The sequence below is a fragment of the Echiichthys vipera genome (genome assembly GCF_963691815.1).
Source record: "Echiichthys vipera genome assembly, chromosome: 10".
NCBI lineage: Eukaryota > Metazoa > Chordata > Actinopteri > Perciformes > Trachinidae > Echiichthys > Echiichthys vipera.
In genome coordinates this window covers 27,885,882-27,905,513 of record NC_139835.1, presented here as the reverse complement: position 1 = coordinate 27,905,513, position 19,632 = coordinate 27,885,882, and the positions used below count along the sequence as shown (strand labels likewise).

General features: G+C 42.7%; 1 protein-coding gene across 1 annotated transcript; it reads left to right on the top strand.

The window, feature by feature from the left end:
- Positions 1–2,907: 2,907 nt before the first annotated feature.
- Positions 2,908–10,764, top strand: LOC310952473 (C-type lectin domain family 4 member M-like; the record flags this gene model as incomplete). Its single annotated transcript, XM_083921089.1, has 4 exons — positions 2,908–3,079; positions 6,025–6,167; positions 8,367–8,470; positions 10,611–10,764. 4 exons carry the CDS (start codon positions 2,908–2,910, stop codon positions 10,762–10,764), a joined length of 573 nt encoding a protein of 190 aa, XP_083777215.1.
- Between the last annotated feature and the right edge of the window lie 8,868 nt (positions 10,765–19,632).

The following is a 19,632-nucleotide window of genomic DNA, read 5'->3' as shown; positions in this document are numbered from 1 at the left end:
GAAGCCCACGACCAGGAAGAACAGTCTCGGCCACGTCAACCGCACTGGCAGGAGCAAAAGTATGAGCAAGCACAAGCACACGACCAGGAAGAACAGTACAGGCCACGTCAACCCCACGGGAAGAAACAAAAACGACACCGACGCCCCCGCACTCCATTATTGATCTGGACTATAATAGAAGTCCCGCAGAGGACTTGCACAATCACAGAGATTGTAGATGAAGATGTCTCCACAGAGGTAGAGATTGTGACTCCAAGACTCCTAGCGATTGAGGATGTAAGCGACAAGCTGCCCACCAGGCCAGAGGCTCAGCTCAAAGAACTTGACTGTGAAGAGACCTCCACAGAGCTAGAGACTGAGAATCAGAGACAACAAGAGGTTCAGGAGGTCTACGAGGAGCTCCTCTCCGAGCCATGTGCTGAAGCTCCAACTAACTACACATTGGAGGATGTCAACCAGCATGTGCCAAATGCTGATGAGGGCTTACAGGAAGTAAACAAACTGGATGAGTCAACCAACATGAAGGTCTTCAATTACCAGCTACAGGCAGAGACCCTCAAAAAAGAACTGGAGGAAGTCAAGGCCGAGCTTTTGGAGGCAAAGAAGCTTCTGGAGATAGAAGCCTGCAAGGGAAAGGTGACTGCCTCTCACATGGAGGACTTGCAGAAGCAGCTTGAGGTGATGTCCAGCTCCAAGCTCGAGCTGGCCTCCAAACTGAGAGCGCAGGAGGAGGCCTGTACATGCCAACAACAAACCGGCGAGCAGCTGATCCCCGAGGATGTTCCCCCGACGGAGACGGCTGAGAACATCGGAGAGGAAGAGGAAGACGGTCCAGAAAGGGTTCCTGAGAGAAGGGAGACGCCATCTCTGTGGAGGAGATTCAAGAAGTCGATCACTCCAAGTCACCGGCGTCAGTATAAGGACAGGCAGGCCGAGGAGTGAAATGTCAGCACTCGGGCCACAACAGGCCGTAACAGGGCGCGGTGAAGCGCGGAGGTTGAGTGTTCAGCCCTCAGACAGCTGGTTTCTGTCTGTCAGGACTTTGCATGATCCTACCGTGTCGGTCAAGGGTTTCCTCCGGGTGCTCCGGTTCCCTGACTAACTTGATTTTTTGTGAAGAAAAACATAAAATAAAACTATCGCAAAGATACATCCTTTCTGTATCGTTGTATTTATGTAGAGCAGTGTTTCTCAAATAGGGGTATGTGTGGGATCTTTTTAAAATGTTGATTTAAAAAATGTCAGTCATGCGTGATCCGTAAAATAAAAAACGCATTTTATATTCAATATTTCTATTTTCAATGAAACCATGAAAATACAGATATCAGATCCTGTGAGTGGGAAGTTACTTCATTATTGAATGACTGATGAACATTTAAAAAAATAGATTTGCGGTTGAAACGCAGAAGCAATACAGGTAAAACCAAAGATCCTCAGTGAGGCACAAACATGTTTCCCATTGAATTATAAATGCAACTTACAAAAAGATGCAGCTCAATGTTCAGTTCATTGTTTTGCTTTGAATTCACTGATGGATTCTAAACATTTGAAATGTCACATTTCAGGTTTTTGTTTATTAAATATTGAATAAATAAAAATAATTCAAAGGTGAATTATTGAGTTAAGAGTTTGAGAACCACCGTTGAGTGTTTATAATTATTCAGTGTTCATATCTGAGTAAAGTCAAAGAGGAAAAGAGTTAATTCACAAATCAGGGTCCGAACAAAGTCTTTAAAGGTTGGAAAACGCCATGTTGTGGTTTCAAGGTTACGAATATGCTTTAGTTTGAATAAAGTCTATAACAAACTGCTTGATTTTAGACACAAAGAGTAATTTAAAGCTAAAATCTCCAGATATTTGACATGAAACGATCCTCAGATGTTATTTCTGTGGCCAATTCTGATGTGTAATGGTTTGTAAAGGTTGCGGTTGCTACGTCACATGCCCAGGCTCATTTTTAGCACCACCACAAGATGGAAACGACTTTAAATTCCCCAAATGGCATTTTCGTTCAATTGCCTCTACAGGGATGATAAAGGCTTTGAAAGTGTGGAATTGTTTGGTTTGAGTATGAAGCCTGACAAACACAAATCATTGGAAATTGGCCTAAAATGTTTCATTATTGGCTCAAAAACATTTGTCATTTAACATCACAACAGCGTGAACAGGAAGACTGTTTCAAGAAAACAACACATTTAAATAAAAGTATACTGTGAAAGTATAAAAAGTATTACACTCTCACATAAAATGAACGTTAAAGCATTTAACCCTCCTGTTGCCCTCAAATTTCACTAACAGCATTTATTCTTGGGGTCAATTTGACCGTTAAACATCTGGAAAATTATCATAATCAATGTGTGACTCAAGTTAAGTCGGGTACTTTATGTTTTTATTTAACAAAATGAAAAATATCACTGATGTTAAACTGCATGGAGGGATTTCTGTGTGTGTGTTTTAAAGTAAGTCTGTTATTTTAAGTGCTATTTTGTGTTATTTGTAACATCTGGAATGAAAGTAACGTCCGTTATCAAGGACAGCAGCGTGAATTTGACCTCATTTAATATTTGAATTGTAAAATAAACAATAATAATAATGATTAAATCATCCAGATTATCAAATTGACCCAAAGGAACACCGATGCCACAAGTACATGTACAATAAGAACAATAAAAAATTATATATAATCATGATCATTTTTGGTTTTTTTATGAGTTGTCCCCATAAAATTAGGAAAAGACATAAATATAAAGCAAAAGAACAAAAAAAATGTCATTATTTAGAGATTTTAAACATTAAATGGGGTCAAATTGACCCTTAGGAGAACAGGAGGGTTAAATAGGTCCAAGCAGAAACCTTAAATAAAAGTATGAGCATACGGGACCTTTGCTTTACTATCCGTATGAATGCATGAGGGGTTTGGTCTTTATTTCAGACCGTGATTCATCTGCAGTCTTCTCGGCCATCAGAGCCAACCTGACCGAGCGTCTCCAGGTCAGCAGTGAAGAGAGAGACCTGCTGAACGCCAACCTCACCGCCATGACCACGGAGTTGGACAGGCTCCAGCGCCTGGCCAGACAAAGTGAGTTCTTCATTCTCTCTGTCCCACTTCTGTATATGGTGATTTTTAAGTTGTGTTATTTACTTCCATTATTATTTTTTCAATAAAATGGACTAATAGTGTGATTTATAATCATATGCACGTATGCAAATGAGTCTTAATTCTCAGGCTCCCTTTAAAGAAGCTTCTACAAATGTGCATAAAAAGAAAATCATGAACGTCAAAAATTAGAATCAAAGACATAAAATAATGCAGAAATTAAAATGTAGGCGGCTGGGGCTCAGTTGGCAGAGCGAGGCGGCCAATGTCCGAAGGGTTGGCCGTTAGATCCCCGCCCTCCCCTACTTGTTTCATGGTCGTCGTGTCCTTGGGCGAGACTCTTCACCCACCTTGCCTCGTGTGAATGTGTGTGACTGCTGTGTGTTTGAGGAGGAGGTTGGAGGGGCCGTAGGCGTCGATTAGCAGCTACTCTTGCGTCAGTCTGCCCCAGGGCAGCTGTGACTGTCGTAGTTTACCACCACCACGCACGTCTGTGTGAATGACGGGAACCTGGACTCTGTGAAGCGCCTTGAGTACTGAGAAAGGCGCCATGAACATTAAATCCATTATTATTGTAAAAACCTAATATATTTTTGTGGTATATAAGTGTTAGGGAAGAATTTGTTGTGATGCCGGAAAATAAGACAAAGTGCCAGAGTCCCGTACGTCGTATGCTCATCTCATCTCCATCTGCTTATCCGGGGTCGGATCGCGGGGGCAGCAGCTTTAGAAGGGGACCCCAAACTTCCCTTTCCCAGGCCACATTAACCAGCTCTAACTGGGGGATCCCGAGGCGTTCCCGGGTCAGTGAGGAGTTTATTTCTTCTTGATCAAGGAGAACTGAAGAGTCGTCCCACGAGGGAATCCTGACCTTGGGTGTTCTTCAGGGAGTCTAGGGAAGATTAACTGAACCCAGCAGTAACCTAACACAATTCAATTCAATTTTATTTATAGTTCCAAAGCGTAAGAAGAGTTATCTCAGGACACTTTACGGAGTAGGTATAGACCACACTCTATGACTTAGTTATGATTTACATAGACCCAACAATTTCCCCGTAGAGTACGGTGGCAACGCAAACCTTCCCTTTAATAGACAGGAACGTCAGACAGACCCAGCTCTGTGGAGGACGGACATCTGTCTGCACCGGAGAGAGGAAGAGAAGGAGAGAGAGAGAGAAAAGACGAACACAAAGACAGAGAGAGACAAAGACAGACACGAAGACAGAGACACTGCCAGTAACTATAATGAAATCTATAGTAATTCAATCAATTTGGACGTGAGCGGGAGCTACGATCAAATCTCACGTCAGGTCTGAGATCGTGTACGCACATTTGAGCCTGTGTATTTGCGGTGCAGCAAAATCTGACTGAAAATAATGAACAAACCTCAGCTGTCATTAAGCAGAAGCAGTCACATATTAAGAACAGATCAAAACGGATTCTTAAAACAAATAAAAAAAATAAAAATTGTGGTTGGAGCAATTGATTGTACTCATGTGCGTCTGAAGGCACCATCCATGAATGATTACGCATTCATCAATCGCAAAAACTACCACTCCATAAATGTACAGGTGATGTGTGATGCTCAGCTATCACGATTCTTTTAAATATCAAAACAGCTCGGCTCCAGCCCCCCGCGACAGGGACAAGCGGTTGAAGATAGATGAATGAATGAATGAATGTGTTGGCGAGCGGCTGCAGGAAGGCGCACTGCGGAGCCAAAGTCATCTCCGTGGTTAAATCAAACAAGGTATCAGATGATGAACATCTTGGTATGGTTCTTCTAGATGACAAAGGTTATCCCCTAACAGAATACCTAATAACCCCGCTACAGAGCAGGAGCGCAGGTTCAGCAGTGCGCACAAACGCGCACGGGTCACAGTGGAGCGCTGCTTCGGGTTGACTGCCTCCGTTATTCTTTTCCATACAGCGTTTTTATGGGCCCCTTTTATTCCACTCTTAAGAGAAAAAGCACATCTTTATTTTGCTCCATGTCAGGATGCCGATGTCTGTGTCGGAAAAGTTTCTTTTCTAACCTGCGTTCCTTCTCTCCATGTTTGACCTCAGTGGGCGAGGCCTCTGAACCAGGAATATTTAAGGGCGTAACATGTTAATGACGATCGAATGCAGCCGCCGCATTTATCAAGGCCCGCTCATTCGTACGCTGAGATTGGTCAGAAACGAATGTTTCATAAATCACACGTGGGTCCTGTCCTACGACCAGTTCTGTGCTCAGATCTGCGCCCGTTTTCATGCAAGATTGATAAACGAGGGCCAGTGTCTGTATTCCGAATAACACTTGGGAGTCGGTTCCACAGGAGAGGAGCTTGGTAGCTGAAGGCTCTGCCTCCCAGTCTACTTTTGGAGACTCTAGGAACGACAAGTAGCCCTGCATTTTCAGCTCTATTAAGAGCTGTCCACTATAATAGGGAGGGACTGATCATTGACCCCAAACTTCCCTTTCCCGGACCACATTAACCAGCTCTAACTGGGGGATCCTGAGGCGTTCCCAGGCCAGTGTGGAGATCTAATCTCTCCACCTGGTCCTGGGTCTTCCCCGAGGCCTCCTCCCAGCTGGACGTGCCTGGAACACCTCCCTAGGGAGGCGTCCAGGGTTCATCCTTACTAGATGCCCGAACCACCTTAACTGGCTCCTTTCAACGCAAAGGAGCAGCGGCTCTATCCCGAGTTCCTCAAGGATGCCTGAATAGAGAGGGACTGATCATCGACTTACGCAAACTGTCTAGGGACAATTTAATATTTCTCCAACAATAGGTATTTGCGAGATGTCCACACTGAAATGTAAACAGAAACGTAGTAATGTAATGTATCAGCAATAATAGAGATCTAAGAGGGAAGTCCCACAGCGTTTCTTATAAAAGGACACAGGTTTTGCCTAATCATTAATGTTTTGATGCATTTTACAGAGAAAAGGTGTCCTGCAGGGTGGACGATGTTCAGGTGTACCTGTTATCTCCTCTCCTCTCGGTCGGACTCTTGGGGACAAGGAAGACAGGACTGCAGAGACAGAGGAGCACATCTGGTGATTGTAGACGGATATGAAGAGCAGGTAGTGTGTGCTTTAGTCCTTCATACTCTAAATACAGCGTATTGTAGAGAGTGTAAATGTTCATGCTGCTTTATTTGTAAACTGACATTTCAGAGGCAAATACTGTACTTATTGATATTAATCAACAAATAAACTAAGCTTCCCAGCAGAGTATAGAGTAATTAAGGGCGCACTCACACTGTCCTTCCGCACCGGGCCAAAACAGGTTTTTCGGGTCAAGCTTAGTGCGTTTGACCAGTGTGAGTGCAACCACTCCGCGCAGAACTGCGGCCAGCTGGCCGTCCACGGCCCGTCTGGGAGAGGTGGGCTTTTGTAGAGCGCGTTTGCACATGTACGAGCATGAGTGTGCGCACGTGTACGAGCACGAGGCCTACGGCGGTTCTGACGTAATTTATGTGCGCCTGTTCGGACATAGAAAATAGAAGGAGGGACCATGCGCAGACATTTAACAACAAACAACTATGGCGGCGAAAGGTTCACGTTGGTGTGATGCGGAGGTGGAGTGTTTACTGCAGATTTGGTCGATGAAAATATTCAAAAACAGTCGACAAGACGCACAAAAACTCTGAGGTCTACGGAAAGATTTGTAAACAAAGCGACGCATCGCGATGACGTCCATCAATGCGTGTGATGTGTTACGGCGTGATGACGTATGGACAGCAAGAAGCATTTGCGCGGGGCCCAGGTAGTGTGAGTACAAACGGGCCTGGAGGGGGGGACAAGTACCCTAAAGCCCAGGGCATGGTGCGGAAGGACAGTGTGAGTGCGCCCTAAAATGTGGGGAACACATATATGCATCAAACATCACGTCAGTTCAGTAATATACTTTATTCTGCACATTTTTTGTTCTTTTAAGTATATTTTGTTGATACTTTTACTCACTTCTTCACCCACATGTCCGCAGAGGGTGGCACACATGTTTTATTGTACATACGCATGTCATTTTTATCGTGGGATGTATTTCTATGTTGTTTTTATGTATGCGTATTTGTTTCTTATGATCTGTAATCAGCGTTGGTTCATTAGAATGAGAGGAAGTTAATTTATAACCTTATGGATGAAATCGTCTTGATCCTTGAAATGAATATAAAGCGAACATCAGTCTGACACATCACCGTATTTAGTTTTAAAAGTGGGTGTTATGAATGATTTACCCTATACTGTATGTATGCTGCCGATACACATGTGGCCATAAAGTCCTCTAATATTTACTGTGTCACGGCTATAATGTTGAATTTACATTATACTGTATATACATACTGTATATTTGAGCAGGTATGATTTTAGTGATTTCAGTGATCATTGTTCAGCTCTTCCCTGTGAACTGAATATACAAATACTCTTAACCCTCCTGTTCTCCTTAGGGTCAATTAGACCCCATCCAATGTTGAACATCTCTAACTACACGCTTTACATCATTTGTTTTTGCTTTATATTTATTGACTTTTCCTAATTTAACGGGGACAACTGGGAAAACCTAAAATGGACATGATTATATTTCTTCATTGTCGTGAACACAAACTTGTCGCATCGCTGTTCCTTTGGGTCATGTTGATCATTTAGACGATATCATTATTATTTTTTAGCTATTTTACAATAAAAATATTTAGAAATACACGCTACTGTCCTTGATAATGGAAATTGCTTTCATTCCAAATATTATAAATCACACAAAATTGTACTTACCGTATTTTCCGCACTATAAGGCGCACCTAAAAACCTTCAAATTTCTCAAAAGCCGACAATGCGCCTTATAATGCGGTGCTCATTATATATGAAAAAAAGTTTCAAAATAAGCCATTCATTGAAGGTGCGCCTTAAAATGTGGTGCGCCCTATAGTGCGGAAAATACGGTACTAATAATATACTTACTATAAAACACAAGCTAATATCCTTCAATCCAATTTTAGGTAAATTAGTAAGATATTTAGGTTTTTTTGGGTTTCCTGTATATTTCCAAATACATGTATAAGAAGGTGTTTACGGTGCTGTGTTTAATTTAAAACCCTATTCAGGCCGTCAACAAATACACATCGAGTACCTGACATAAAAACTGGAGCAACAACTTTGATTATGATCATTTTCTGGATGTTTAAATTGACCCCAAGGATAAACATCGTTTGTACAATTTGAAGGTTACAGGAGGGTTAAAACTCTTCAAACTCAACTCAAAATGCATCTTTCCTTTGCCTCCAACAGGAGTTCCTCACTAAATTCATCGGGAAACACACTTGGATCGGTTTGAGTGACGGAGACAAAGAGGGCACCTGGAAATGGGTTGATGGGACTCCACTGACTGCAGCGTAAGGAACACAGTAAATGTTCTACACCTTATTTGAATATAGACACATATACTACTACTTCATTTAGACATTCATACAAAAATTAAATAACGTTTCTCATGAGTATAGCTGCTCCACGTGGAGAAATAAACTCATTGGTTGGAAGATAAAAATCCACCTTTTTAGTTCACTGGAAAAAAGAAAAGGTAAATTTGCATCAGTTGGGTTTTTCTTTTGGCCACTGTCATTCATTCATTCATACATCTCCAACCGGAGTCGATCCCAGGACGCACGCCCGATGCCAGACGCCAGTCTATCGCAGGGCACATAGAGACAAACAGAGACAGACATCCATTCACACTCAGATTCACACCTATGGGCAATTTAGGGCGTACTCACACTGTCCTTCCGCACCGCGACCAGGGCTTTAGGGTACTTGTCCCCCCTCCCTCTCCCCCCGTGCCCCAGCCCCGTTTGTACTCACACTGCCTGGGCCTCGGCCAATGCTTCTTGCTGTCCATACGCCATCACGCCGTAACACGTCACACGCATTGATCACGTGTGTGTGGCTTTGTTTACAAATCTTTCCATAGACCTCAGAGTTTTTGTGCGTCTTGTCGACTGTTTTTGAATCTTTTCATCGACCAAATCTGCAGTAAACACTCCACCTCCGCATCACACCAACGTGAACCTTTCACCGCCATTGCTGTTGTTGTTAAATGTCCGCGCATGGTCCCTCCTTCTATTTACATGTCCGAACAGGCGGACATAACGCTACTGCCGTAGGGCTCGTGCTCGTACACGTGCGCACGCTCGTGCTCGTACATGTGCAAACGGCTCCGCTAAAGCCCACCTCTTTCAAGCGGCCCGCTGGCCGCAGTTATGCGCGGAACGGGTGCACTCACACTGCTTAAAGGTACTAGGCTTTAGCTGAAAAAACGGTTTTGGCCCCGGCCAGAAGGACAGTGTGAGTGTGCCCTTAGAGTCATCAATGAACCTGACACCTGCATGTCTTCGGGAGGAAGCCGGAGAACATGCAAACTCCACATGGAAGAGCCCCAACCTGTAAAATTAACAGTAGATGCTAGATCCCACCTGCTGGACGTGTCAACATCAACGCAGGCATACTGCACAGGCGTCGAAACTTAGGTTTCAACACCATTCTCTTACCTCACATCGAGGGTTGAACCAGGGTTAATTTTGTTAGAAAAGGTTAACCCGGCTGGCCTTATCCTGGAAAACGTCTCGCTCCAACTTGTGTTGAACTTCCAAGTGTAGTTTCTTTTTTCTTTCATTTCTTTTCTTTTTCGGTGTGTCAGGTGTCACTTCATCCATCTCTGTCCTGTGTAGTCCGAACGCTGAACCAGAAGCCAGAAACCGCCAACGAGTTCTTCTTCTTTTTCTACTTCTTCTGCATTACTACAGTGATGACAAATAACCCCGTAAAGCTTTCCTATTTCCTTCACCGTAAAATCGAGAGATTTAGCGGGAGAAATGACTGACTGGGAGCACCGCAGGAGATTAGGTTAAAAATTATGAGTCTCCCGCGTGAATCGGGAGAGTTAGCAAGTATCGGGTTGGACAATAGCCAGGGTCGCTAATAAACGGGGTGGGACAAATGATGTTGTTGGTCGCAAATGGGAGTGCACAGCCGTGAGACACGACCTCACAGGAAGCCTCGTGTAGATCCAGCATCCCGCCAAAAAACTGACACTCACTGGAACATAGTATAGCATAACTTTAGCTTCAAAAAATAAAGGCTTCTAAACACCAAACTATGAAATCAAACAAGTAACAAGTACATGTAACTTAGCGAGCAGTGGAATGACTGTGCAGAAACGTTAGAGCAACACTTTTGACTGTCAAATATCACCAATACAGGCTCATGAACTACTCGCGCCAGCGCCAAGGTTACAGCTTTCCCTGACGTTAGCATGTAGCTACATGTAGCAGTGTAGGCCAATGAAAATGTCAACACTGCAGTAACTTCTGTTTTTGTAATTTCGGATCCCATTCCTGCTTGAACCTGTTGGATTGTGTATAAGCCTTGATTGGCAGTTTTTCTCTGTTCAATCGTTGAAGCCAAAGTGTTGACGCGATGTCGTCCAGCAGGTTTGATCTGACATCTACCAAACATCCCTTGCTTAATTGTGTAAATTAGGTACTGGAGAGTGAAGCCTGATAACGGTGGCGGAGATCCAAAGTGGGGTGAAGAGGACTGTGCACAAATCGAAGTTGGCGAGGAAACTGGAAAAAACTGGAATGATCTGCGGTGTGAAGCCTCTTTGCAATGGATCTGTGAAAAAATGGCATAGCATTTGAAAGAATACGCTCGTAAATACTTTTACAGTGTAAGCTTTGTTTAAGCAAAAGGACGATAAAACTGCTTTTGTATTAGTGATATACAGTAAATATATAGATAGAGGGAACATCAGCGCGTACAAGGTTGGAGGGCAGGAATTCAGATGTCAGTAGGATGTTTTGCCAAAATCAGCTGCTTTTTACTTAAAACCACAGGAAACTGGGATTTTTAGCATGAATCTGTAAACAGGTGTCCTTGTATGTGCTGATGATCACCATATGTAAAGAAACAAAGCTGAACGTTATGCTGAATATATACTGTAATGAAGCTTGACCCTTAAATGCACTTATTATAATAATAAAGTTGATTTAATCTGTGTGCATCACTAGAAACACTTAGTTTTTAGTGTTAATGCAAATGACACATATTTTGTCTTCAAACATAAAAATAGAAACTCCTCTATAGAAAACAACAGTGGCATTATCTCAAAAAAAACCTGGCATTTAAAGTGTTAAAGTTCAGTAAAGTAAAAAAAAATGATCCAATGAGTTTTTTGGTAATGATGATCCGGGCTGAAGTTGGTTAAAAGATTGGTAAAGAATCCTAAATATCTCATCTTCAGCCTCTTATCCGGGGTCGGGTCACGGGGGCAGCAGCTTTAGCAGGGGACCCCAAACTTCCCTTTCCCGGGCCACATAAACCAGCTCTAACTGGAGATCTAATCTCTCCACCTGGTCCTGGGTCTTCTCCCGGGCCTCCTCCCAGCTGGACGTGCCTGGAACACCTCCCTAGGGAGGCGCCCAGGGTTCATCCTTACCAGATGATCCTGAACCACCTCAACTGGCTCCTTTCAACGCAAAGCAGCAGCGGCTCTACTCCGAGTTCCTCACTGATGCTGAACTTCTCCCCCTCTCTCTAAGGGAGACTCCAGCCTCCCTCCTGAGGAAACCCATTACGGCCGCTTGTACCCGCGACCTCGTTCTTTCGGTCATGACCCAGAATGTTAAATATTAATATATATAATTATGGCAATTTCTTTGACGTGGACATTTTAGTCCTCCTATGAAAGGAGATGTCAGCAACATTTTAAAAAGAGATACACAAGAGTTTCTGACCCATTTTGTCTCTTAATTTAGAGGAAAAACCCATTTAATGTCACATTCACTGCTTTGGGTGAGTCAGTCACCGGTGCACCGAACTGAACGCGTCCTCAAAAGTCTACTTGTTTCTGTGTAATGGAAAAGGACTTTTGATGTCTGCGTGTGATCATTCAATGGCCGCTGCAGCGACGGCTTTCAGCCGCTATATTTGGTGCGCCTGTTCAAACCACTGACACACCGCTCCGACTTCCTCTTTTGAGCGACCCGGCAGATGATTTCCAACAAGATCATTATCACTCCCCACTTCCTCAAAAGTTGAATTTCGGAGGAACTACAAGACTGGGTTTAGTCATTCACGGGTATACTCAGCCTGAGCTGTGGAGAGCCGACCATTCGGGGAAAACAATGGCATCGACGGAGGAAATCTACGCCAATGTTGAAAGTCCCAAGGATGTCGACTCCAGAGGTACGAATGTCTGTTATTATCCTTCGTTACGGTTGTTTCATTCACTGGTCCTTTCTGTGTTGTTATGAGGTGTGTCTGATAATAATGTGGCTACCAGCACCTCTGAAACTTTCTCAGAAGGTGAAGTGATGAGGAATTGAAACAAACAAGAATATAGGGATGGTTTGCGTTGCCACCGCACTCTACGGGGGGATTGTTGGGTCATAGATTGTGGTCTACGCCTTCTCTGTAAAGCGTCCTGCGATAACTTTTGTTATGATTTGGCACTATAAATAAAATTGAATTGAATTGAGGAATATGTAAATACATCATTTCTATATATATATATTTATATATCTCTAAGGCTGGCAGAGGGAGCTGTGCGTATGATATTCTGAATTCACTCATTTTCTGTGTTCAGGTCCCAGGAGGATGTATGTAGCGGTTATTCTCAGTCTGGGAGTGCTGAGTGTTTTCCTGCTGGTTGGGCTCATCGGCCTTGGTGTCCTCTGTGAGTCTAAATCACATTCACAAGTTAAAGTCACGTTGATTATAGCAGCTTTTAAGTCCTTTCAAGTGTCAAATACTACCGCTGACAGCTGACCGAGTTATGTTAGTGATACAGCTGCAGGAGATAATATGCTCCTTTTAGTGAAAACTGCAACAGCTTCTAGACCCTCAACTGAGAAAATGTGTTATTGGTGAAATGCATTCTGCGCATCCTGAATGCAGACGGCGCTTTGTGTTTCAGAGAATTGTCTCTTGATTCATTTCAGACCATTTCTCAGTATGCGGATCACGCACCCTGACTGAAATTGAGCTTCTCCAGGACTTCCATAACAATCTTACAGACAAAACGTGTCCCGCCGGATGGAGGGAGTTCAGTTCTGCCTGTTATCTCCTTTCTACTGAGTCTGGTTCCTGGGAGAAAGGCAAAGACGACTGCAGAGAGAGAGGAGCACATCTAGTGGTGATAGACAGTAATGATGAACAGGTACTCTATCTAAATGGACTTGTACTTATATAGCGCCTTTCTAGTCTTCTGACTAGTCAAGGCACTTGCACAGTGTTTTTCTCACATTCACCCATTCACACAGACGTTCACACTGATGGCAGTGGACATCCACATCTAACCATTCACACCACATTTACACACCCATGCGCAGCACGTGGAGCAATTCAGGGTTCAGTGTCTTGCCCAAGGACACTTCGACATGTGGACCGCGGGAGGTGGGGATCAAACAACCGATCTCTCAAATGGAGGACGACCCAATCTTCCACTGATCGACAGTCGCCCCATATATCTAGCATAACTGCTTTTACCACGAGGCAAATAAGTGTTTAATCCGTTGGATGTTAATGTTCATTTGTATCAGTGTGATGTCTACTGATTTGCAATGAAAAACTTACATTTAAAAAGTGTTTAAGCTAAATGTGAACACATACGCTAGATGACACATCCATTTTTCCGTTCATAACTGAAGGTTGAGAGAGGTGTGGGCATGGTTTCAGCGCCTCCAGCGTTTCAGCGAAGAGTGCTGTCAAGTTTTTCCTGATTTTGAAACCTTATTTTTTCACACTAGGATATTTTTATTGAGTCAAATTTGGCCGGGAGGTTAATAACACGTGATTTCGGCAGTGTGCCAGACTCCGATCTCGCTTTTGTCATTGCTTTTGTGACGGAAATTACAATTGACATGTGTTGGGTTATAAAACATAGGATAAAACACATTCTGCATATCAACGCAATGTTCAGCTCTGAACTTACACAAACTTGTATCTGCGTCAGCACGGTTTTAAAGTATATCTAGTGAGATACTACATGACGGTGCTCTATCTGTTCCCTTTTTCCTGTGATACCAAGTATGACTCAGTTCATTGCCTATTTGCATGCTACAGAGAAATCCTATGATATGAATGTGACTAATGTTTCTGCCTTACCTTGTTTGTCACCCAGCTAAACGCTGACTACGTGTTCGTGCTCTGCTCTGGGTCTGTCTCTCTACGTGCCCGTGCTGTCGTCCTTACAGGAAACAGCCTGTCTGCAGAAAATGCTCCGGGAATAAAACCACGGAGAAAAGCCAAAACTCGTTTGGTGTCTAATCTTTGTTGACCGACTTTTCCCATAACACTTTACACAGACTTTAAGTTTTCATCTCATCTCATCTTCAGCCTCTTATCCGGGGTCGGGTCGCGGGGGCAGCAGCTTTAGCAGGGGACCCCAAACTTCCCTTTCCCGGGCCACATTAACCAGCTCTAACTGGGGGATCCTGAGGCGTTCCCAGGCCAGTGTGGAGATCTAATCTTCTCCCCCTCTCTCTAAGGGAGACTCCAGCCACCCTCCTGAGAAAACCCATTTCGACCTCTTGTTCCCGCGACCTCGTTCTTTCGGTCATGACCCTTTGATGGCGTTCCATAGGAATCTAATACGGCCTGTTATAAACGCAGAGTATCGGCACAAGTTTTATCATTATTGGTGCATGAAATAATTTCTTCTCGATCCAGGAAGTTCAGGTCTTTGTTTCATGGAGAGTAACGTTGTACAATAACTTATTTTTAACACATCGTGAAAGACACTAGTTAGTTAAAAGAACGCACCAGTAGAACATGGCACGTTGTTACCCCCATATTATGCAGCCCTGATGCCCGAACCACCTCAACTGGCTCCTTTCAACGCAAAGGAGCAGCGGCTCTACTCCGAGTTCCTCACGGATGCTGAACTTCTCCCCCTCTCTCTAAGGGAGACTCCAGCCCCCCTCCTGAGGAAACACATTTCGGCCGTTTGTAGTTTTATGTTGGGATAACTGCACTTATATTGTGATTATAACTAAAATTAAACTTCTTTTACAGACGTTTCTCTCTGGGGTCATTGAGGAAGGAGCTTGGTATTGGATTGGTTTGAGTGACGCAGATGAAGAGGGGACCTGGAAATGGATCGATGGAACCCCAGTGAATGTGACGTAAGTGGCTTCACTTTGGTTGGATACAGACAACCAAAGTGAACATATCATTTTATATTACAGTACTGGATTGTCCTCACATGTACAGATAGATTTACATTAGATACTAAAATATGAGTAAAAACAAAGCCGTTCCTTCCCATCCTGAATGTTTCACTTTTCTAAAATTGCAGCTTTCAGATAATAGAGAATAAACAAATAATAATAATATAAATGTGGGAGTACTGTTCCATGTGTTGCACCATTATTAAGTCAACCCACAGAGGCTTCAGTGTGCAGCTTATTTACATACATATTTACATTTACGTATCTTTAAAATAGTTAGCATGCTCTTTCTCACCACCAAATTTGAATATTCAAACTTAAGTAAGGGCAGACTGTTATACATGTCGGCTGATCTTATGTTATCTGTATTGATGTATATGTTGTTGGATATGTGTAACTTTTTTACAGAACGTATAATGCAGAAAACGAGGCTAGAGCTATTTATTTTATTTGTATTTATTCTTTATTTATATGGTCAACAATTGACTGATACTGCTTATTTAGCTTTTTTTAATACCTAGAATTGATTGACAATATAATACTTCCATTGTCTATTAAATCATTTTTAACATTATCAAAGTCCTCCATTTTAGATAACACCCCTGAGTACTTTTTTTTTTTAAATAGCCAGTGCAAGATCGGTCAGTCCACAATTTTTATATTCATTCCACCTTAAAAATTCACTATATCGTTCGTCGCATCAGTAATGTGTGAGTTTAACCCATGAGTTTTTCATTTATATAAAAAACTGCTGTATTACTTAACACTTTTACAGCTTTAAACTAAAAACCTTTGATTCAATATTGATTTTGTTCACAAAAAATTGTAGTTCTGGGAGAAAGTTTACATCATATAAATTGTAATTCAAAACCAATGAATTGATGTGTTGTTATGAAGTCTTTACAATACTTTATATCCAACGTATTAGCGCTGGTGCAGATTGTCTAAACTGTTCAAAAATGGATTAACTATAAGCCTGTGAATATTCTCACTTGTCCAGGTCGTCGTTATCCTCAAAGCAATTTCAGTCAAAAGCAACTGGACTTGGTTATTTGTCTAGGAAGACTCGTTCAGACTCAATAGAGCACTAACAAAGTCCAAACCAACTTCCCACCAACGACTGGACCAGGACCAGGACCAGCACTAACAAAGTCCAAACCAACTTCCCACCAACGACTGGACCAGGACCAGGACCAGCACTAACAAAGTCCAAACCAACTTCCCACCAACGACTGTCACTCTAACGACGGTCGTTGGCACTCGGAGCACAAAGGGTTCCAGTGACATCATCGACCTTGTGAGAGGTTAAATACCTGGATCTCCACACCAGATAGTTGGTCCAGTCCCAGCCTGGTCCTGGTCCTGGTCCAGTCCCAGCCTGGTCCTGGTCCAGTTCCAGCCTGGTCAGATGCGTACATGAACTGATGAAGCCTCTTGGATGAGAGGTGAAACGTCTTCCTAGACAAATAACCAAGTCCAGTTGCTTCTGACTGAAATCGCTTTGAGGATTAACTATAACATACACCTCAGGGTTTAGTGGACTAATTATGCAGACACACTTGATGATGCCCAGAACCTTATGTGCCACTGAGGAACTTCTCTTGTTCACTAACCTGATAGGAACTGGAGGGAACAACAGCCTGATAATGGTGGTGGAATTTCACGGTATGGTGAAGAGGACTGTGCAGAAATGGTACCACCCGACTCTGGTTGGAATGATGTGGCATGTGAAAATTCTCTTTACTGGATCTGTGAGAAACCAGCTTAACATTGGTGCATGTTTTCAGGTCATATTTTGCTAATACCTTAGATTACATCTATGAACCTCTGATGAGTATAGTGATACTTTTAAGACGCAGCCTGCAAATTTCAATTTTGTTATTTAGTAGAAACAGGGTATCAGTAAAACCACCTAACCGGCCTCATAGATGGTAACTTTCGCGGTCAACTTAGTCAGGATTTCTTGTCACTTTTTAATAATCTCAAGCCCCATTGTGAAATTAAACAAGACTTATGTTACGTTAGGTTAAGGCAGCAAAACTAGGTGGTTAGATTTAGGGTTAAAATGTAATTTTTTTGGCATGACGCAACAAAACATCCTGTGATTGAGCAAAATGTTGGCGTTGTAGACTAATCAAATCAAATCAAATCAACCTTTATTTATACGGCGCTTTTCATACAGAAAAGTATCGCAAAGTGCCAAGTTACAGAGATGTACAGAAGAAAAGAAACATCAAATAAAATCAGGAGAAAAAAGTTAAAAGAACCCTCCCACCCCCACGGTCACGCACAGAGACACACACACATGTACATACGTTCATTCACACATTCACATAAACACACACAGCCACGCTGACACCCAGACGCACACACTCACACCTACGCAAACACTAGCTGTCACTACAGAGACAATAAAGACTTCTAAACCAAAAAAAACTGACCCAATCAAACATTTTCCAGCAGGAATAAGATCTGAAATTGGAGAGAAATTAACAAAATCGGCAACCAAGATTATAGCTCTCCTGACGTTAGCATGTAGCTACATGTAAGTTAGCTAGCAGTGGAATGACTGTGGAGTAACGTAATAGCAGCACTTTCGACTGTCAAAAATCACCAAAAAAGGCCTCTGAACTACACAACTGTACATTTTCCACGGTGAATAAGATCTGACAATCGAGAGAAATTAACAACATCGGCAACCAAGATTATAGCTTTCCTGACGTTAGCATGTAGCTACATGTAAGTTAGCTAGCAGTGGAATGACTGTGGAGTAACGTAATAGCAGCACTTTTGACTGTCAAAAAACACCAATAAAGGCCTCTAAACTACACAACTGTACATTTTAGACTGTTTTAGACTGACTAACACAGAATAGCGCCATCTTTTTTTACTTTTTTACAGCGAGTCGCCAATAAAGACTTCTAAACCAAAAACCCAGACCCAATCAAACATTTTCCAGCGTGAATAAGATCAGACAATGGAGAGAAATTAACAATATCGGCAAACAAGATGCAGCTTTCCTTGATGTTAGCATTCAGCTTTCTGTACGTAGCAGTGTATGTAAAATGGAAACACTACAGTAACGTCTTGTTGTTATAGCCTATTCGTAGTTTTTGGTTTTTATCATATTTATTGGTATTTTCTCAGAGTAAAAAGTGTAGTTACACTCCGTAACATCCGTCTTAAATGACAAAATAACAGGGGACTTTTATTGTGTTGGACGTACAGGACAACAATCTACATGTAAATAACGTTATTGTCTAACGGCTGTCACTGCTGGGGCTTCCTTCTTCATGCAAATGAAAAGCTCCAGAGAGCTGTTAAGTGTTTACCTGTTTGTAACAAAGAATGATATTTAAGTATGAGCTGCAATATGTAACCAATGTATCTTCAGTCTAATGTTTCATCTTCTCCAGTCGTTTACATGAAGGCTCTTGTTTGCAAGCAATAAAAAGTCATTTGAAATGCGAGACAAAGAAAGAGATTGTGTGTATTTAATTGCTATTCCTTTTGCCACAGCCGGACACAATGAACTACAAAAATGTATTTCCAATTTGGACTTTTGTCCTTAGACCCTCACTTTAGAGAAAACTCCCCAAAAGCTCTTTAACAGGGGGACTAAACCTCAGGAGGAGCAACAGAGGAAGGATCCTCTCTTGAGCGATAGACGGACAACAGAGGTCGTGTGAACAGAATAAACCAACATAATAAAGACAATCAGGGTGACAAAATGACCAATGGGTCTCCTAATATTCTCAGCATACGTGTCATTGCATTGCTTGAATTCATTCATTCATCATTCATCTTCAACCGCTTATCCCGGGGTCGGGGTCGCGGGGGGGGGGGGGGGGGGGCGGCTGGAGCCGATCCCAGCTGACATCGGGCGTGAGGCGGGGTACACCCTGGACAGGACGCCAGTCTATCACAGGACACATAGAGACGAACAGAGACAGACAACCATTCACACCTACGGGTGATTTAGAGTCATCAATGAACCGAACACCTGCACGTCTTTGGACTGTGGGAGGAAACCGGAGAACCCGGAGACGGTATGTGACGGTAATGTGCTTTTGCATATATCACAATATCACACACATGCAGCTGGTGCAGACAGATGTGCGTCCTCCACAGAGCTGGGTCTGTCTGACGTTCCTGTCTGTTATAGTGAAGGTTTGCGTTGCCACCGTACTCTACGGGGGAATTGTTGGGTCTATGTAAATCATAAATAAGTCATAGAGTGTGGTCTTTACCTACTCTGTAAAGTGTCCTGAGATAACTTCTGTTATGATTTGGCACTATAAATAAAATTGAATTGAATTGAATTGAATGCA